A 22,782-nucleotide genomic window follows, 5' to 3' on the forward strand; every position below is an offset into this window, starting at 1 on the left:
ACTTACCTCCATGTCTATAGCACCCTGGCCTCTCTCCTCACTGAGACTTACCTCCATGTCTATAGCACCCTGGCCTCTCTCTTCACAGAGACTTACCTCCATGTCTATAAGCACCCTGGCCTCTCTCCTCACAGAGACTTACCTCCATGTCTATAGCACCTTGGCCTCTCTCCTCACTGAGACTTACCTCCATGTCTATAGCACCCTGGCCTCTCTCCTCACTGAGACTTACCTCCATGTCTATAGCACCCTGGCCTCTCTCCTCACAGAGACTTACCTCCATGTCCATAGCACCCTGGCCTCTATCCTCACAGAGACTTACCTCTATCTCTATAGCACCCTGGCCTCTATCCTCACAGAGACTTACCTCCATGTCTATAGCACCCTGGCCTCTATCCTCACAGAGACTTACCTCCATGTCTATAGCGCCCTGGCCTCTCTCCTCACTGAGACTTACCTCCATGTCTATAGCACCCTGGCCTCTATCCTCACAGAGACTTACCTCCATATCTATAGCACCCTGGCCTCTCTCCTCACTGAGACTTACCTCCATGTCTATAGCACCCTGGCCTCTCTCTTCACAGAGACTTACCTCCATGTCTATAGCACCCTGGCCTCTCTCCTCACTGAGACTTACCTCCATGTCTATAGCACCCTGGCCTCTCTCCTCACAGAGACTAACCTCCATGTCTATAGCACCCTGGTCTCTATCCTCACTGAGACTTACCTCCATGTCTATAGCACCCTGGCCTCTCTCCTCACTGAGACTTACCTCCATGTCTATAGCACCCTGGCCTCTCTCCTCACTGAGACTTACCTCCATGTCTATAGCACCCTGGCCTCTCTCCTCACTGAGACTTACCTCCATGTCTATAGCACCCTGTCAAGATTGTGAACTTTCTGCAAGAGAGGGACATTTTTAACAAGATTTAAAGTTTATACCGACTGTAAAAGATACGAGTTTAAGGAACCTTCTACCTTTTGCCGTGATATGCGAACAGTTGCTAAAGTCGGCCGAGAAGAGAAGAGAGAATACGATGGATGCTGAATCTGTCTCGCATGACTCCCTGGGTTCTTTACACAAGATGAAGAAAGAACAATTAACAAACACACAAAACCCATACAACATATGTTTGCTTTATCTATCCTTTCTACCCGATATATCTTTGCTTCCTCACCCCCACCCCCCACCCCCCACCCCCACCTTAACAACCCCCTCTTCTCCCTTCCTCATAATTATACTTTTCCCCTATTGTCCTGCCTACCCATCCTCTGTAGTGCCCTCCCCCCCCCCCCCCCCCCTTCCCCTTAAAACTTCCTACTTTGTATGACAATCTTAATGATTGCACTTTCTCCAGCAGACGTGTGATCTTGCTCAGATTCGTCATACTACGGTCAGACTTATCTCTTTCCAATTTGGCGGCCTTGCTGTCCGGGGCGCCATTGATCCTTCCGCATCTCTCGAGATCTCGTCGGTTCTGCTGTGGCATTTTGTCAATTCCTTCTTTTTGCTGTTGGCTTGGGGCTGTGGGGCTCGTTTCCTTTTCTTTCTCGTTTGCTTGCTTTTTCTCCTTTTTTGTGTGTTGAACGGGGGGGCTCTGTTCTGTTATTATAGTTATTTGCAGTGATTTTCTGTTATTTTGTCGTTTCTTTTATTATCGTTGTTGTACGACATGAAACAAAATTCTTTTTAAGAATTTCTGTAGGACTATTATAAAATAGTTGATTGAGTTTATTCTGACGCACTTTGCGAAAGCCATACATAGTTCCGGAGTGTTATGCCACTGTTTCCAGTACCAAATATAAGCTGTTCTTCGATTGTCGTAGCTTACGGAAATGCAACAGATTTAATGCAGATTGTTAAGAGATAAAAAGAAATCCCCCAAAATCCTGGATATTTTATGACATATCTATGATGGCTACACTCACTGGGTTGTGTGAAACTAATATTTTGGATTGGTACAAAAACGTTTGCGGGTTTTTGTTTGTTTGTTTATCAAACGAGGGCAATGCCCTTAACTTTTAAGATACTTTCTGACCCATGTAAACAATAATATATCCACCGCCCTGATATGGCCCTTGGTGGTCGGCTGGGCGTTAAGCAAACAAACAAACAAACACATAATATATCCAGGCTTTTACTTAGGACAAAAGCATTTCTCGAACTGGACTCACACCATAAATTTATTTATTTATTTTATTTATTAAGGAGATTTCTATAGCGCATAACTAAAAGCACTATCGGTGTTGTCGATTGCTTCACAGAACGAGAATTGTTTCCATGGATTAGTTTCGCACAATGACACTACGATAGGTTTCAGTACAAATACTCATTTCACTCCAAACTCCCATTCTGCGCAAAACTCACGAAGGCTGTTGATTATTGGTATATAATATGTCCAAATGAAGGCGCTCTATGTCAGATGAAGGGGCGCTCTATATCAGATGAAGGCGCTCTATATCAGATGAAGGCGCTCTATGTCAGATGAAGGCGCTCTATATCAGATGAAGGCACTCTATGTCAGATGAAGGCACTCTATGTCAGATGAAGGCGCTCTATATCAGATGAAGGCGCTCTATGTCAGATGAAGGCGCTCTATGTCAGATGAAGGCGCTCTATGTCAGATGAAGGCGCTCTATGTCAGATGAAGGCGCTCTATGTCAGATGAAGGCGCTCTATGTCAGATGAAGGCGCTCTATGTCAGATGAAGGCGCTCTATGTCAGATGAAGGCGCTCTATGTCAGATGAAGGCGCTCTATGTCAGATGAAGGCGCTCTATGTCAGATGAAGGCGCTCTATGTCAGATGAAGGGACTCTATGTCAGATGAAGGCGCTCTATATCAGATGAAGGCGCTCTATGTCAGATGAGGGGACTCTATGTCAGATGAAGGCGCTCTATATCAGATGAAGGCGCTCTATGTCAGATGAAGGCGCTCTATGTCAGATGAAGGCGCTCTATGTCAGATTAAGGGACTCTATGTCAGATGAAGGCGCTCTATATCAGATGAAGGCGCTCTATGTCAGATGAAGGGACTCTATGTCAGATGAAGGCGCTCTATATCAGATGAAGGCGCTCTATGTCAGATGAAGGCGCTCTATGTCAGATGAAGGGACTCTATGTCAGATGAAGGCGCTCTATATCAGATGAAGGCGCTCTATGTCAGATGAAGGGACTCTATGTCAGATGAAGGCGCTCTATATCAGATGAAGGCGCTCTATGTCAGATGAAGGCGCTCTATATCAGATGAAGGCACTCTATGTCAGATGACGGGACTCTATGTCAGATGAAGGCGCTCTATATCAGATGAAGGTGCTCTATGTCAGATGAAGGCGCTCTATATCAGATGAAGGCGCTCTATGTCAGATGAAGGGACTCTATGTCAGATGAAGGCGCTCTATATCAGATGAAGGCGCTCTATGTCAGATGAAGGCGCTCTATGTCAGATGAAGGCGCTCTATGTCAGATGAAGGCGCTCTATGTCAGATGAAGGCGCTCTATGTCAGATGAAGGAACTCTATGTCAGATGAAGGCGCTCTATATCAGATGAAGGCGCTCTATGTCAGATGAAGGGACTCTATGTCAGATGAAGGCGCTCTATATCAGATGAAGGCACTCTATGTCAGATGAAGGCGCTCTATGTCAGATGAAGGGGCGCTCTATATCAGATGAAGGCGCTCTATATCAGATACAACCTGGACAGATCACAATAATAATCATAATAATAATAAAACATTCTTCAATAGCGCTGTTCACCGCCAGATAACAGTCTCATGGCGCTGTACATTGGACATTAAAATTCAAAATTTTACATATAAAAGGGTCCTCGTAACAAATAAAATACAAGCATTATTAGCTTACATTTCATTAACAACAACCACATACATAAGATAATCTAGAAGATTTTTAAAAAAAAGATGAAAAATACATAAGATAATAATAGACACCTAATTACACATAAAAAGTCTGACACATAAACAGAACTTACATAAAAGCGTACAGATTTAAAATAGAACGAAGATGCAACACAGACTGTGGGGCAACACTTTTAACAACAAACAACAGGCATACTGTATTATAAAACTACATTAGGACTTCAAACCCAACTGGATGTTGTCTGACAGGATGACCTGCACGGAAATTACGTATCATTTAAAGACATACGATATCGAAATTGTTTAAACACATCAACACCAAGACGTCTCTGTATGACCCTTTATTTTGGAGTGAAATCTCGGACGTCAAAAGCCAAACAAAGTTCAAAAAACGTCATACTGTGGATAATGGTGTCACGTAAAAAAAAAATGGTGTCACTTCTTCTGTATGTCTCCGGAGGAAGTGACAAAGAATTTCGAGAACGAATTTTATCTCGGTGACTTCAACACAGCTGTAGAACAGAAAGGTGACCGCCAGGCAGTGCGTGTGTCGCTATCGTACATCTCTAATCACAGTCTTTCCTTTGACACAATTAAAGGTCGCAGCCCTCGCTCTATTTCGGTTTCTGTTTTACATAATTAGTAGAGAGGCGTCGATACCTTCGGCCGTTCGCTAATACCAGACGTATTCAACTCAATTTGAAGTGTGCGTGTCTGCACCATTGCGCTCCAGTCATTCTGATCAGTCATCGCTCAACGGCTATCGCCAGTTATCTCTCTGACCGGACGCTACAGTCCTACGCGAATCTATCAAAACAAAAATACAGAGTTATCTCCCATATGTTTTTCGCGAGCACTGATCTAAATTTGAGATCAGTGTTCGCGAGACGAAAATGATTGCAGATTGGCCGACTTCGACAGTGATCTCCGTTCTGTTCTGATAAAGACATCGTTCTAAGGTCAAAACAAGTCGAAATGTTGGGACTGCTGCCGGAAGGAGACCGTAATATATGGTTTCATCACTGTCAACTGGTTACAGAAAAAATCGTCTGCTCCAGTGAGCGCCGAAACCAAACGGTTGATTATCACGTGACACTGTTGCCATATTTAGAGTTGTTTGCACAGTAAATACAGCCGCGAAAAATAGCTCGCTTGAAACTGTCTTACATATCAATTCCTTTGTAATTTAAAAATTACAAAACACCATGAAAAATCATTATCGACGATCGCGAATCTGCTTATATCAATAATACATTACAAAAAGCTCTAAATATGTTAAAAAAAAATTCGGTTTCACAAGGAAACTCAAGGCATCCTGTCAGGAAGAGAATGAGCCGAACTCATTTTGACCTGAGGTCAGGATGGGCTCCAGTGTGATTGTAAAGGTAAAGCGTTGAAACAGCGACTTTGGTGACAAAGGGTCTGACATTAACACAACACATGTATGTGCTTTCTGAAGTCAAATAAACACAGTCAAATGAAATGCAACGTACAGATGGAACAGTGACGATTTTCGTGCTCACATTGTATTTAGGAACTCTAATGCATGTCATCAGCTTGTTTGGTTTTTTGGGGTTTTTTTTTAGGGGGGAGGGGGGGGGGGGCTAAAGTTTAGGCTAAACGCATGCTCGATCTTTTTATCCATGCAGACTCCGCTCCTCATCTTTGGCGTACTGGTTGCAACAGTCACGTGTCTTGAGTGTACACAATAGGTTCTTAAAAGCTAGCGTTAACGTTAATACTCGTGAGTGCCGCTATGCGACCGGTTGTTTCTCCATTGAAAGGGCATGCGTGCTGGTTTGTTCTCTTCCCTGGCGTCACGCATAGTCATTGAAAACTCTGATTCAATTTTAAACTTCTCAAAAATCTTAACAAGGACGTCCCCGATATGTGACCCAGTTGACGCAACTAAGGGGTTTGCGTGCCTCACGCGTAGGACGCGTTCTCCGTCAGAGTCAGCTGGGTGATAGATCAGTGGGGCGACGCGACACGTCTCTCACTCTCTTTCGTCTGTCTTGTTCTGCTTCTTCTATCTTGCTTTGCGAGGGTGAGAGAGAGAAAGAGAGAGAGAGAGACATAGTGTGTGTTTGTGTGTGTGTTTGTTTGGGGGTGGGAGGGGGGCGTGTATGTACCTGTGTGCGTGTGTCTGTGTTTGCTCCTCTAAACTCAAACTTTTCCTATTGCGTTATTGGAGAAAAAACAAACAAAAACTTTTGAGCCGTTGATAGAGACTTCCCGGTTCTGATGTAACCGTTATAGATACTGATCCACAGTGGAACACTTTTAATTGCAAAAATCAACTCGCCGATTTCACTTGTCAAGGCAGACACGCGTAATGGATTCCCAATCCGACGACGGGCAGAAATACTAAGCTCATAAAACTTCCAAGTTGTCTTGAACTCTACGGAAAACGCAAGACGAAAGGGGTGTTCCGCCAGATACCTCCCTTCCGCTGCAAAGCACCATGTAAACCATCCGTCCAGACTTTTTAGTGGGAAAACATCGCCTTTCCACACACAAAAAAACATCTGAACAGACATGACCTTAATTCTTACAAATCACGCCTTCACGGAAAGTGGACCAATGTTCCTGTCATCAAATGTGACTGTTTACACGACATTAATTGTTTGTAAAATAAGCCCAAGTCACATATCCTATCTTCAGTGCAGCAGGCATGACTACTTTGTTTACAGTCTGTGCCCGCACGGGCAATCGTACAGTTGTGTAAGTGGGGCACCGAAAGTCCTACTTTCTCACCCGTCTCTCCACACCAAAGTCGGGCAAGCATTACGGAAACTCCTGTTACTTTCCCATCGAACATAATTACTTGTCCTCGTCTCGCGACCTGTTGGCCACCAAACAGCCATGGATTGCAACAGCCTTGGAGATCAGCTAGCGCCATCCCATTCACATAAAACCACCGCTGTCTGATCTGAGTGTACTTTTAGCCTCCATGTTATTTTCCTAAATGGATGCTCTTCGCGTACGATGGTGTACAATTCTTGGGAATGTTTGCGTGTTTGATAACTCCGGCAAACTAGACATTATAGAAAATAAGAGGAGAGGAGATTAGGGTCTTATTTGAAAGCTGAGGTTCCGTCAGTGGAACATCCAAGACCCTGTGTCGGGATACACGTAAACCAGTAATTTGGCCATGGCATTGCGCAAGTTGCAACTGGGCCAAATGTTCTGGGAATCTTGTACGGACACACAGTCAACTTAGAGGAAAAGCAACGACCATAGCTTAGTCATTTGGGCGGCATAATACTTAGCACAGTCAAACCATAATCTGGATTCTGTGTAGGCGCGTTACTTTGTAGCTGGTTCAGCATTCATCGTGTTTAGGAACTTTGAACACATAGCGTTAGACAGTCAAAAGTGATGGGCGGCTTTTAACTTCATACCGGTTAATGCTTCTAGGGCGTGCAACATTGTAGTTGTTTCTGCATTGATAGTGTCCATGCTGTGTAGGAGTCCTGTGGCCACAGATTAGCCAGATGGGCGACGTTTTAAACACTATTTAGTGTTTACCATGTGCGTAATACTTTTGCTAGTAGAGCTATATAGTATGCCACACAGTGTTCACAACTGGTCACAGAAAGGTGTTCACAAGTGGTTACAGAAAGGTGTTCACAAGTGGTTACAGAAAGGTGTTCACAAGTGGTTACAGAAAGATGTTCACAAGTGGTTACAGAAAGGTGTTCACAAGTGGTTACAGAAAGGTGTTCACAAGTGGTTACAGAAAGGTGTTCACAACTGGTTACAGAAAGGTGTTCACAAGTGGAAACATTCAATTTAGAGTGTAAGTGAATGCGTCCATCGTATTTATCGCGTCAGTGCCTTTGTCATGTTCAATTCATGTAACTTGTACTACTCCCAAATTAGTAGTAGGGTAACCTCACATGACTATAAAACTATACAATCAATACCCATAAGTGTCCTTCTATGTTGCAGTGTTCATCGTGTGCTGGAGCCCCTACTTCGTGTTCAACCTGTGCCAGGTGTACGGGGTGGTGCCCAACACGGTGCAGATGATCAAGCTCTCCACCTTCATCCAGAGCATGGCGCCGCTCAACTCCGCCGCAAACCCTGTCATCTATGGTATCTTCAGTACCCGAATATGTAAATATCTCAGGTAATCTCCTTGTAGTTGCCTGGCTACGGCATTTGTCCACCGTGCGATATTTTCTGATGTTACACATCCTTGGCTTTTTTCACTGCAAGATGTCTTCCGCGGTCGGTTTGAATCCGCTTTTGTCTCGATTTCAAAACGAGGCGTCTCGCAAGCAAGCGGCGTTGCTGAGGTTCAGGGGAAAATTCCTGAGTTACAAACGCGGTGAGAAAAATAATTGCAAATACTTCCTGGTAAAATTTGCGAAAGTTGAAATCCTGAAACAGACTAATGTACTGTAGTCAACGGACAAATAATGATGTTGATGGAATGAACGTGCGAGCAGTGAGGCGCTTCACAACCGAGAAGTAAGCATTACAGACAAGATGTCTTCCATGCTAACCGTCATCGCCAGCTTTAGGTTATCAGCTTTTTTGCAAGGAAAACATTCATGAAGAAAAGTGGGGTTTTTTTGGTTTTTTGTTGAGGGGGTGGGGGGGGGAGGAGGTACCGTAGTGTTTCGCATTGTATCCCAGTGGAATGGCAAGACTTTCTGAAACAAAAAGTAACAAACACACAATTCATGCCTTCGAACTTAATTTGTTAATGAAAGGTCCCGTAACAGTTGGACTGATTCACATTCACAGAGAACCATCGGTATAAATGGTGAACCCTTGCCCGGACATGACACATTCAAAGAGAACCATCGGTATAATGGTGAACCCTTGCCCGGACATGACACATTCACAGAGAACCATCGGTATAATGGTGAACCCTTGCCCGGACATGACACATTCACAGAGAACCATCGGTATAATGGCGAACCCTTGCCCGGACATGATACATTCACAGAGAACCATCGGTATAATGGTGAACCCTTGCCCGGAAATGATACATTCAAAGAGAACCATCGGTATAATGGTGAACCCTTGCCCGGAAATGATACATTCAAAGAGAACCATCGGTATAATGGTGAACCCTTGCCCGGAAATGATACATTCAAAGAGAACCATCGGTATAACGGTGAACCCTTGCCCGGAAATGACACATTCAAAGAGAATCATCGGTATAATGGTGAACCCTTGCCCGGACATGACACATTCAAAGAGAACCATCGGTATAACGGTGAACCCTTGCCCGGACATGATACATTCAAAGAGAACCATCGGTATAATGGTGAACCCTTGCCCGGAAATGATACTTTCAAAGAGAATCATCGGTATAATGGTGAACCCTTGCCCGGACATGACACATTCAAAGAGAACCATCGGTATAACGGTGAACCCTTGCCCGGACATGATACATTCAAAGAGAACCATCGGTATAATGGTGAACCCTTGCCCGGACATGACACATTCACAGAGAACCATCGGTATAATGGTGAACTCTTGCCCGGACATGACACATTCAAAGAGAACCATCGGTATAACGGTGAACCCTTGCCCGGACATGATACATTCAAAGAGAACCATCGGTATAATGGTGAACCCTTGCCCGGAAATGATACATTCAAAGAGAACCATCGGTATAATGGTGAACCCTTGCCCGGAAATGATACATTCAAAGAGAACCATCGGTATAACGGTGAACCCTTGCCCGGAAATGATACATTCAAAGAGAATCATCGGTATAATGGTGAACCCTTGCCCGGAAATGATACATTCAAAGAGAACCATCGGTATAATGGTGAACCCTTGCCCGGAAATGATACGTACATTCAAAGAGAATCATCGGTATAATGGTGACCCCTTGCCCGGAAATGATACATTCAAAGAGAACCATCGGTATAATGGTGAACCCTTGCCCGGAAATGATACATTCAAAGAGAACCATCGGTATAATGGTGAACCCTTGCCCGGAAATGATACATTCACAGAGAACCATCGGTATAATGGCGAACCCTTGCCCGGACATGATACATTCACAGAGAACCATCGGTATAATGGTGAACCCTTGCCCGGAAATGATACGTACATTCAAAGAGAATCATCGGTATAATGGTGAACCCTTGCCCGGAAATGATACATTCAAAGAGAACCATCGGTATAATGGTGAACCCTTGCCCGGACATGATACATTCACAGAGAACCATCGGTATAATGGTGAACCCTTGCCCGGACATGACACATTCACAGAGATTCATCGGTATAATGGTGAACCCTTGCCCGGGAATGACACATTCAAAGAGAATCATCGGTATAATGGTGAACTCTTGCCCGGACATGACACATTCAAAGAGAACCATCGGTATAACGGTGAACCCTTGCCCGGACATGACACATTCAAAGAGAACCATCGGTATAATGGTGAACCCTTGCCCGGACATGATACATTCAAAGAGAACCATCGGTATAATGGTGAACCCTTGCCCGGACATGATACATTCACAGAGAACCATCGGTATAATGGTGAACCCTTGCCCGGACATGACACATTCAAAGAGAACCATCGGTATAATGGTGAACCCTTGCCCGGACATGATACATTCAAAGAGAACCATCGGTATAATGGTGAACCCTTGCCCGGACATGACACATTCAAAGAGAACCATCGGTATAATGGCGAACCCTTGCCCGGACATGATACATTCACAGAGAACCATCGGTATAATGGTGAACCCTTGCCCGGAAATGATACATTCAAAGAGAACCATCGGTATAATGGTGAACCCTTGCCCGGAAATGATACATTCAAAGAGAACCATCGGTATAATGGTGAACCCTTGCCCGGAAATGATACATTCAAAGAGAACCATCGGTATAATGGTGAACCCTTGCCCGGAAATGATACATTCAAAGAGAACCATCGGTATAATGGTGAACCCTTGCCCGGAAATGATACATTCAAAGAGAACCATCGGTATAATGGTGAACCCTTGCCCGGAAATGATACATTCAAAGAGAATCATCGGTATAATGGTGAACCCTTGCCCGGAAATGATACATTCAAAGAGAATCATCGGTATAATGGTGAACCCTTGCCCGGAAATGATACATTCAAAGAGAGCCATCGGTATAATGGTGAACCCTTGCCCGTAAATGACACATTCAAAGAGAATCATCGGTATAATGGTGAACCCTTGCCCGGACATGACACATTCAAAGAGAACCATCGGTATAAATGGTGAACCCTTGCCCGGACATGACACATTCAAAGAGAACCATCGGTATAATGGTGAACCCTTGCCCGGACATGACACATTCACAGAGAACCATCGGTATAATGGTGAACCCTTGCCCGGACATGATACATTCAAAGAGAATCATCGGTATAATGGTGAACCCTTGCCCGGAAATGATACATTCAAAGAGAGCCATCGGTATAATGGTGAACCCTTGCCCGTAAATGACACATTCAAAGAGAATCATCGGTATAATGGTGAACCCTTGCCCGGAAATGACACATTCAAAGAGAATCATCGGTATAATGGTGAACCCTTGCCCGGACATGACACATTCACAGAGAACCATCGGTATAATGGTGAACCCTTGCCCGGACATGACACATTCACAGAGAACCATCGGTATAATGGTGAACCCTTGCCCGGACATGACACATTCAAAGAGAACCAATCAATCAATCAATCAATCAATGAGGCTTATATCGCGCATATTCCGTGGGTACAGTTCTAGGCGCTCTGCAGTGATGCCGTGTGAGATGAAATTTTATACGGCCAGTAGATTGCAGCCATTTCGGCGCATATTTACTTTTCACGGCCTATTATTCCAAGTCACACGGGTATAGGTAGACAATTATTAACTGTGCCTAGGCTAAGCAATTTTGCCAGGAAAGACCCTTTTGTCAATCGTGGGATCTTTAACGTGCACACCCAATGTAGTGTACACGGGGGGAGGGTTCGGACACCGAAGAGAGTCTGCACACAAAGTTGACTCTGAAATAAATTTCCGCCGAACCTGGGATCGAACTCACGCTGACAGCAGCCAACTGAATACAAATCCAGCGCGCTACCAACTGAGCTATATCCCCGCCCATCGGTATAATGGTGAACCCTTGCCCGGACATGACACATTCACAGAGAACCATCGGTATAATGGTGAACCCTTGCCCGGACATGACACATTCAAAGAGAACCATCGGTATAATGGTGAACCCTTGCCCGGACATGATACATTCAAAGAGAATCATCGGTATAATGGTAAACCCTTGCCCGGAAGTGACACATCTTGCTGTACAAGAGTAAAAGGAGCCTGTTGTAACGATGGAAATGATTGGACTACAACAAGTGCCCGTGCCTGTCTAACACTCGTGACCACTGGCTCTGTCGACACGCGAACTCCGGAAATAACTCTTGGGTTGTGAAGAGTTGCTTTTCCTTAGAAATACTGGGGCAAACAAACCCACGTGACACAAATCGGAGCTATGTTTTACTTGTCAGTCGTTCACATGATTTCACTCTCACGTTGGTTGGTTTGCCCCAGTTACACCTTACAGTATTTCCAAAGGTTAATAACTCTTCCACACCCCATAAACGAACCAACAGAGTTACTTCCTAACATCGTCTATTCACTCGCAATTTATTTTGTTTTTGGGTTTGTTTGTTTTGTCAAAGAAAACAGTAATTAAAGCTTTGCCGGTTCCGACATCTTACACTTTGAAAACGAAAAGATTCTTCTCTCGAGCTCAGCTCCTGACCTTTTGGAAGATAAGCTTTGCTATTTCAATATGGAACTTGCATATTTGATTCGCACAGTGTCTTAGGTTACATAATCTTAAACCCAAAACAAAGAAATGTGAAAATAAGGAAATTTCTCAAGGCTAATATGTGATGATAGGGTTAACTTCAAGTTCTGTTTTTTCCTTTGTTTAAATCTTGTATGTGAATGCAGTAAAGGACAGATGTTTGTGGAGAATTGTGTCGACAGGTTCAGTTTGTCACACTTTCCTCTCCACATGCTAATCTGGTGTTGCGTAGGATATAGCATGTATTCTGAAAAACTGCAAGTGTGATATACAAATATATCTTTTTTGTGTGGATTTGCTGTTTGTTTGTTTGTTTGTTTGTTTGTTTGTTCGCATTTAATGAGTAATGTTCTAAATGTTTGCCCCTGCTAAATATTTATGTTTTTGTAAAACTTGTTTGATTTTCTTAAAGAGTAAAATGGATTCCATTCACAGCAAGTGACTTATCATCATATTTGACTTGGCACTTGGCTAATAATTCCACATGTGATATGAGGAAATCATTAATTGCAAAACTAACATCATATCTCTTCTAATATTGACCAATGAGTGCAGAATAAAATAAAGCAATGAAAGATGAAATTCTTAAAGTAGGAGAATGAAGGAAGATGTAAACTCTGTTCGGGTTTCTGATATAAACATCTGTTCGTTTCGGGAATCAAACACTATGAACAGTCTTCAACAGTCTTGCAATAAATAAATAGGATTAAAATTATGACAACAAGTATGCATCCTACTGCCAGCCAGCCAGCCAGCCAGCCAGCCAGCCAGCCAGATTGAATATGGAGTGTGTGTTTGGGCCTTGACAGTGTGCACTGTACAACCAATATGCTTGCATTTTGATTTGAATCCCGACATTGTTGAGTATATATATCTCTTGTGGCTTCTGGTTTATGTAATATAATGCCTGATTCCTAGTTCCTGTGGTACAAGGGCCTTTCTTTAAAGTTATCATTTATTGCCTGCAATGTTTGGTTTAACCTACATACAAACTTAATTTTGGCTTGCTTAAAGTCTGCACTATGAGTATTTTAATTCTTCTATCCTTTTTCCTTTCCACGTGCTTTGCTCACTCCTAACACAAACATTGCAATTACTAACCATTGTGTCCACTGCTACTATATTATTATGTATTTGTGTTTGAATTGAAAATGTATCCAAGAAGTACGAAAAGTCGTCTTATGAGAATAAGGTTCAGTTGGTTTCTGTCACCAAGACAACTGCATTAGCGCTGTTTCAAGAGAAGGATTTTGGCAAGTCAAGGACCTACCAATCTCCGTGAAAAATGCAGATTGTCCAGTTTTAAGGTCGACAAAGGTTGACAGATTGACTGTATTGATGTTGCTGTACGCAACTTGTTAAGTCTTAATTTGTCAGCGCAGTTTGAGGTTAACTGCTGTAGCTGTCCGCGCAATTTGAGGTTAACTGCTGTAGCTGTCCGCGCAGTTTGAGGTTAACTGCTGTAGCTGTCCACGCAGTTTGAGGTTAACAGCTGTAGCTGTCCGCGCAGTTTGAGGTTAACTGCTGTAGCTGTCCGCGCAATTTGAGGTTAACTCCTGTAGCTGTCCGCGCAGTTTGAGGTTAACTGATGTAGCTATCCGCGCAGTTTGAGGTTAACTGATGTAGCTGTCCGCGCAGTTTGAGGTTAACTGATGTAGCTGTCCGCGCAGTTTGAGGTTAACTGATGTAGCTGTCCGCACATTTTGAGGTTAACTGATGTAGCTATCCGCGCAGTTTGAGGTTAACTGATGTAGCTGTCCGCGCAGTTTGAGGTTAACTACTGTAGCTGTCCGCGCAGTTTGAGGTTAACTACTGTAGCTGTCCGCGCAGTTTGAGGTTAACTGCTGTAGCTGTCCGCGCAGTTTGAGGTTAACTACTGTAGCTGTCCGCGCAGTTTGAGGTTAACTACTGTCCGCGCAGTTTGAGGTTAACTGCTGTAGCTGTCGCTGTTTTCTTCGTGTTGACCTTTTTGCAAAATATGGTAAATAAATTATATTGAGACAAAGAGCGGGAAATTAATTCTTCAGACAAAAAGTCGATTCTTGCTTATTCTTCTCCTTCGTCAAAAACAAAACAAACAAAAGACTCGATCTCAATAACACTCGCGTCGTCATATAGACAGACACGACACTAGAGAAAGCTCAACTGCAGTACAAGTTTCGGAGGTAATACCGTTTATACGGAGTACAGAAATGGCGAGACAGAGAGCAGGTAATGAATCCTTCACACAGAGATGTAGTTACGAGGTTGTCATAATGAACAGAAAGGTCGTTAGAGGTTGTACGTCATTGCTTAACAAAAGAACACGTACGTCGACCACACCAATACAAATAACAACGTTGACATTGCATCCCTCTTGGTATTGTATACACATATGTCATGGTTGAGATTTGAATCTAGCGCGACCCTGTTGCTGCTAGCTTTTCACTGGGAGGAAGCGATGGGAGAAGAAAGTAACGACAATAACAAGGAGAAAGAAAGGAAATGGATGGTACCTTGAGACGTTCAATCAATATTATACTGTCTTCATTTTGATTCATGGTTTTCTTAAAGTTTACAGTCTTTGGGTTTTGTGCAGTAAGCAAAGTGGGTGTGTCGTCATGGAATTCCACGTCTACTATTCATCACACGTTGCGTCAGCTTCAAGTCATCGCGAAGAGAAATTTGTCTTTTGGTGATTTTTTTCTGACATGTCAGCCACTGAACTTTCGGATTTTAGGAAATGATATACATTACAGTTTTATGTAAAAGAGCTTTACCAAAGCAAAACAGAGTTACATTTGACAAAGGCATGACATACTTGTTAATGGAACTGCGCATTTGTTCCTGATTGTTGTTGGAGTATAAATATGACAAGGACAAATTGACGCGGATGATGTAACCCAAATAGCTCTTGATGTCTTTATTGCATCATTTTGAGGTACAAATATCCCAGAATAAAACGGGATAAAAGAGTACCGTATTTCAAAACAATCCTAAAAGTGTTCCATGAAAAAAAATTATTTGGAACAAATAGCTTGCAGTAAATAGCTCGCTGTCTGTTCTATGTAAGGCTGTATTCCCTGTTGCCCTGCAGAACAAGACAGTCTCGAAGATCATGTCTTGTGTTACTTTGGAGAAAGTGATTTTGCGGCGCTTTGGGTTAAGAGGGTTGCTAACTGTGGCTCCGTTATTACTCTAATGTCAAACATTGAGGTCTCTGATCTTTTCCACACAAACAACATCGTTTCAGCGAGCAAAACAGGAAGTGAGGGCTATCATGGCAAATACCCGCCAGTTTTATGGCAGATTATAATATCCGGTGGGTATTTTATTCTAAAATAATGATGAAGCACAAATGGGGAAAATCTGGTGTTCGGATTTAGTTTTAATGGAAGATTGTTGGTGCCAAGGCTTTATCAAAAATCAAAAATGTTATTAATTGATATCGCATCCATTAGTGGGTTTATCTGATTCAGGTCAGTGAAATTGTCACATTTGTGCAACCTAAGGGTTCTCAAATCAGCCTTCAAACAGCAGCAATTGACGCTGAAATGAAATGATGATACTGTCAGAAATAGTTTGCAGAGTTGATGACTTCAATATGAATATGCCCCATCTTAGATTCCACATAAAACTGATTCCCAACGTTACCCTCCTTTCGTTCATTTTCCCGTCAACCTCTGCAACGCCGCCCCTCCATCCAACCCCCCCCCCCCCTCCCCTTCTGCCTCCACGTCTTCTTTATTTGATAAACAGAGCAGGAATGCAAAAAAACTTCTGCAGAAATGTATGAAGAAGAATAACTGGATTTAATGTGCATCGCGTTTCAGATTCAAGTGTTGTATTGTAATTGTTATTTTGACCACCTCCCAAAACAGAGACTGCTAACGTATCCAAATCAAGAATCACAACACAAGAACAGTTGATTCACAGAACGTGTATTTAATGGTTACACAAAAAATGAAAGGTACTTTGGCAAAATGGCCTTTATAGTCAGTCGGCTAAGGACCGTTTTGGTTACTTTTTGGCGTCACGTTAGCAAACACTTTTTTCTGATAGATTTTAACACCACAACACTAAATCGAAAGTTTTGGGGCAATATTCCAAACCACCGGTGAGAAAAACGTTGGTTTGTGTGTATGTTTTCCTTCTTTGGCGTTACTATTCTTGTTTTGAGGGTTGGGTTCATAAAACGGACATAAAACTTAAACCGCTTGACAGAAATTATATAACTGTAAATCATTCGAAAGGGAAGGCATTCATGTACACGTTTGTGCCACTTAAAATGACGTCATTATCTGTTTGTTTTTGTGAAATTGACAAGAAGAGCGGGGTAGTAGTTGCGCTGAGAAGGATAGCACGCTTTTCTGTACCTCTCTTCGTTTGAACTTTCTGAGCGTGTTTTTAATCCAAACATATCATATCTATATGTTTTTGGAATCAGGAACCGACAAGGAATAAGATCAAGGTGTTTTTAAATTGATTTCGAAAATTTAATTTTGATAATAATTTTTAAATTTTTAATTTTTAGAGCTTGTTTTTAATCCAAATATAACATATTTATATGTTTTTGGAATCAGAAAATGATGGACAATACGATGAACGTAAATTTGGATCGTTTTATAAAAAAAAAAATTTTTTTTTACAATTTTCAGATTTTTAATGACCAAAGTCATCAATTAATTTTTAAGCCACCAAACTGAAATGCAATACCGAAGTCTGGGCTTTGTCGAAAATTACTTGACCAAAATTTCAACCAATTGGGTTGAAAAATGAGAGCGTGACAGTGCCGCCTCAACTTTCACGAAAAGCCGGATATGACGTCATCAAATACATTTATCAAAAAACTGAAAAAAAAGTCTGGGGATATCATACCCAGGAACTCTCATGTCAAATTTCATAAAGATCGGTCCAGTAGTTTAGTCTAAATCGCTCTACACACACACACACAGACACACACACGCACATACACCACGACCCTCGTCTCGATTCCCCGCTCTACGTTAATTAAAACATTTAGTCAAAACTTGACTAAATGTAAAAAGGAGGAATGATTGCAATCACACACACACACACACACACGCACACACACACGCACGCACTCATACACACACACACACACACACGCGCGCGAGAGAGAGAGAGAGAGAGAGAGAGAGAGAGAGAGAGAGAGAGAGAGAGAGAGAGGAGAGTGAGAGAGACACACAGACAGACAGACAAAGACACAGAGAGAAAGAGATAGACAGACAGAGGGAGAGACAAACAGACGAACACACAGACAGACATAGACAAACACACAAACAAAGACACACAGACAGACTTCACTATTGTATGTGCAAGTAATTTTGTTAAACCACACGTTACGTTCACCACTGAACGTGAAACCATGTAAAACGTTACTATCTCAGATAACGGCACTGACGCTACCGGAAATAGAATTTATCAGTGAAATTCTACCATCAATTTAGTAATCGATGCGATGTAAATTATCCTAAAACTGTGGTATGATCACGACATCGTTTAGCATTTAGGATCAAATGGTGCCAATGTGTACACAATGCACTAATCACAGACAACAGTTATACACTTTACGTACATGTAACTCTCCAACTGACATTGTCTGCCACTTGAAACAAATGACTTTCGAAGGAAAATTAACTCCAATATATAAATATTATGTATGATTTTTAATAATTACTTGCACTTTTTGAAAATAAAGCTTTTTCTACGATAAGGTGTTTACCCCCTAAATGTATAAGTCATCCGGTAGAAAAACCGGAAGTATCGTGTACTAAGCATATGTATATGTTTAAAAAGTTAATTGTGTTAATGTAGAACATCTTGCCTATGTATATGTTTAGGTTTTGAATACTTTAGGGGAAAACCATAGCCATTATTCATTCATCTTCAACTAACACCCCTAATCTCAGGGCACATTTTGTTTGTGGGGGTAGGGTTTCAATCAGTCAAAAATCACTTTCATTCAATATTTTCTGCCATTTCAAATACATACACGTAATTGCACAATTGTTTGAATTTTAAGATGCTTTAACTGACTATACCAAGAAAACCTGCACTTTTTGTAGAATTAGTTTTTTGTCCATGATTTATGTTTAAAAATGTCAATTTTTACGACAAAAAATGCTAACGGTTGCCTCACCAGAGGACACGTACCAACGACGTGAATCGTGTCTGCCAATTAAAATGCATATATTTTGAAATAAGGGGAATCATAACATATTTCACTGTAAAGTGTCTCACTCTAATACCTTCTGGGTTCATTGTGTATTTGGTTAAGTGAATTGCAGATAAGTTTTTTTTGAAAATGAGAGCTATACATATATTTTATTAAAACTGAAACTGGTGGAGTGAAAAACAGACCTGTTTTGAAGAAGTCGTACTAAAATCATTTATGGGCTTGAACTTCACAGTTTGCGTGTTATCTTTTAAAGAAAACCCGTTTTCATCACTAACAATGACCTAATTTACACATACATATCGGTCGGTCATAGTCGCGTTTTTTTTAGAGAGGTAGTGTACAAAATGTCGTTTTGTACGTTTAAATTACATGTCCATTATTTTAGTCATATATCAATCAATAAATAAATGCGCATACTTTTATTAAACGTTACTTTCACTTTAAGATCGCTTCTAACATTTAGTATAATTTCTGACAAATGCACGCTATGTAATAAATTGATATTATGGACGCCATGTGGTAAAACCGGAAGTTGAATTATTTTGCGATAGCAAAATCCTTTTACAATGATCACTTTCCTTTTATATTAAGCTGATCTTTAACGTTATGGGTAAAAATCTAACAGATTGAACCAAATTATCCTTTTTCAAGCCTGTGTATGTGTAAACTCTTTTTTGCTTCGACCCGGTTCGGTTTTCGGAGTTGATTCAAAATCATCCATTATGTATCTTATGTGACTGTTGTTTTCCTCGGTAAATTAACAATTGTTGATGTAAAATAATTCTAGCTGTGAGAATAAACAATTTTCAAGATGTTTTTGATTGCGGTTTCAACCAGGCGTTCAGTTAGCTATACATATCGATTGAGAAAATGGCATTTCCTGTTTTGTCGTCCGCATGTTATACAGATGTTGTTAAAAATAAAACTGTGCATACGAATTAGGCATTTTACTTGCTGTCTGATGGCAAAAATCTTTAGCTTTCGTTTAAGGTATAATTTGCTTATATCCGTATGCAGTCAAGCGGTACATGACGGTTTTTTGTAACCTACCCCCTGCGTCATGGCTGCATTTTTGCAGAATATGGGTCATGTTACAAAAACGCTTCTCATTCTTAGGTGGTTGGGTTTAGCCATTTGTCGTTTACCGAACTGTGGCTGCAAATAAAACGAACTTTCCAAAAAACATAATATCTAATGTGACCACCAAAAGTAACCTTTCCACTATAGCCAGCCAGGTGACTATTAACCCGAACAAACACGTGATACACGCATACCACGTGACGTCACAACTAACGCCTTGACGACCTTATTTAAAGCCGAACATCCGTCTCCAGGATATCAAGCCTTATTATGGTAGAAAACCACAGAGCTAGATTTAGTGTTTTAATCACAAGAAACAAGAGCTACATCTGTCGTGCGCGTAATAAAGAAAATGGCAGCCGTGGTTTGATGGCATCACGTGAAAACCACGTATACCTAACATGTAAATTATGTTTCCCCTTTCTCTCTGTCTTTTGCACATTTCTATAATGTTTCCCCTTTCTGTTTGTCTTTTGCAGATGTCTAATATGTTTCCCCTTTCTCTCTGTCTTTTGCAGATGTCTAATATGTTTCCCCTTTCTCTCTGTCTTTTGCAGATGTCTAATATGTTTCCCCATTCTCTCTGTCTTTTGCAAATCTCAATAATGTTTCCCCTTTCTCTCTGTCTCTTGCAAATGTCTAATATGTTTCCCCTTTCGCTCTGTCTCTTGCAAATGTCTAATATGTTTCCCCTTTCTCTCTGTCTTTTGCAAATCTCAATAATGTTTCCCCTTTCTCTCTGTCTTTTGCAAATCTCAATAATGTTTCCCCTTTCTCTCTGTCTTTTGCAAATGTCTAATATGTTTCCCCTTTCGCTCTGTTTTTTGCAAATCTCAATAATGTTTCCCCTTTCTCTCTGTCTTTTGCAGATGTCTAATATGTTTCCCCTTTCTCTCTGTCTTTTGCAGATGTCTAATATGTTTCCCCTTTCTGTTTGTCTTTTGCAGATGTTTAATATGTTTCCCCATTCTCTCTGTCTTATGCAAATGTCTATAATGTTTCCCCTTCCTGTTTGTCTTTTCCATCTAAAATCTTTCCCCTTTCTCTCTGTCTTTTGCAGATGTCTAATATGTTTCCCCGTTCTCTCTGTCTTTTTGCAAATCTCAACAATGTTTCCCCTTTCTCTCTGTCTTTTGCAAATGTCTAATATGTTTCCCCTTTCGCTCATTGTGTTGCAGACGCGTGTATATGTTCCGACGGTCAACCGGTCAGATCTGCCAGTGTTGCAGATGTCTAATGTTTCCCCTTTCTCTGTGTGTGTTACAGACGCGTGTATATGTTCCGACGGTTCGCCGACCAGATCTGCCAGTGTTGCAGTGAGGAGTCTCCCAGCGCGACCTCGGGCACCGACTACACAAGCATGACAGAGACAGAAGACATCCGTCTGAGCGGTGGGGGCGAGTTCAGGAACGGTGTCCGCGTCCCTTTAGTCAAGCAGCGAATCAGCGAAGCGGACAGAGCTCTGCTGTCTATGCACGTGCGAACCAAGTCAGAGACAGTGTGAAAGGTCGGCAATGGTTGGTTTGCCGTGTTCGAGACAGTATAAAAGGACAGCAATGATTGGTTTGAGACAGTGTGAAGGGACAACAATGATTGGTTCTCTATGTTCGAGCGTGTGTGAAAAGATAGCCTTGCTTGTTTCTCGGTGTGTTCGTCCCCACGTTGAAGCAGAGTCGCAAAGAAAGAAGAAAGTGGAGTGTAGCGGATGAGGACCCAATAGACAACGACGACAGAGAAGAAGATAAGGGTGGGGGGGAGGGGGGGGGAATGAGAGGAGCAGGTATCTAAGGAGAGGAACGAGTGTGGTGTATCTGAGACATTTGCAGGCCCGGATGTCGTCGACCAGTCTTTCGGTCCAAGCACAAAGTAAGGTGAACTGAAAGAGGAGCGACAGGTATTGGATTGTCTGTCTGTCTGGAACAACTCAACTTTTGTGGGTGACCGTCGACAAGAGGTCAGGAAAGCTCATCTGCGTCAACTCTGTGACGTGTGTCGGACCAGCTGACACAAGTGACACCAAAATATCTCTGGTGTCTCTACGCATTTAGAGCGCGAAACAAGGTAGACAGGCTGCCTGGTGTGAATTATTGCTGGCTCAGCACTGATAACAGACAGGCTGCCTGGTGTGAATTATTGCTGGCTCAGCACTGATAGCAGACAGGCTGCCTGGTGTGAATTATTGCTGGCTCAGCACTGATAGCAGACAGGCTGCCTGGTGTGAATTATTGCTGGCTCAGCACTGATAACAGACAGGCTGCCTGGTGTGAATTATTGCTGGCTCAGCACTGATAGCAGACAGGCTGCCTGGTGTGAATTATTGCTGGCTCAGCACTGATAGGAGACAGGCTGCCTGGTGTGAATTATTGCTGGCTCAGCACTGATAACAGACAGGCTGCCTGGTGTGAATTATTGCTGGCTCAGCACTGATAACAGACAGGCTGCCTGGTGTGAATTATTGCTGGCTCAGCACTGATAACAGACAGGCTGCCTGGTGTGAAGTATTGCTGGCTCAGCACTGATAGCAGACAGGCTGCCTGGTGTGAAGTATTGCTGGCTCAGCACTGATAACAGACAGGCTGCCTGGTGTGAAGTATTGCTGGCTCAGCACTGATAACAGACAGGCTGCCTGGTGTGAATTATTGCTGGCTCAGCACTGATAGCAGACAGGCTGCCTGGTGTGAAGTATTGCTGGCTCAGCACTGATAGCAGACAGGCTGCCTGGTGTGAATTATTGCTGGCTCAGCACTGATAGCAGACAGGCTGCCTGGTGTGAATTATTGCTGGCTCAGCACTGATAGCAGACAGGCTGCCTGGTGTGAATTATTGCTGGCTCAG

The 22,782-nt window shown here is 42.4% G+C and overlaps 1 protein-coding gene across 1 annotated transcript in view; it reads left to right on the forward strand.

Moving 5' to 3' along the window:
• Positions 1 to 21,680, forward strand: part of LOC138960473 (cardioacceleratory peptide receptor-like) — a 75,438-nt gene extending 53,758 nt beyond the window's left edge. Inside the window, exons 7-8 of the mRNA XM_070332380.1 lie at positions 7,829 to 8,009; positions 21,214 to 21,680. Coding sequence (XP_070188481.1) covers positions 7,829 to 8,009; positions 21,214 to 21,451 — 419 coding nt within the window. The 3' untranslated portion in view covers positions 21,452 to 21,680. The remainder of the gene's footprint in view (positions 1 to 7,828; positions 8,010 to 21,213) is intronic.
• The last annotated feature ends 1,102 nt before the right edge of the window (positions 21,681 to 22,782 follow it).

The sequence above is a fragment of the Littorina saxatilis genome, linkage group LG2 (assembly GCF_037325665.1).
Source record: "Littorina saxatilis isolate snail1 linkage group LG2, US_GU_Lsax_2.0, whole genome shotgun sequence".
Lineage (NCBI taxonomy): Eukaryota > Metazoa > Mollusca > Gastropoda > Littorinimorpha > Littorinidae > Littorina > Littorina saxatilis.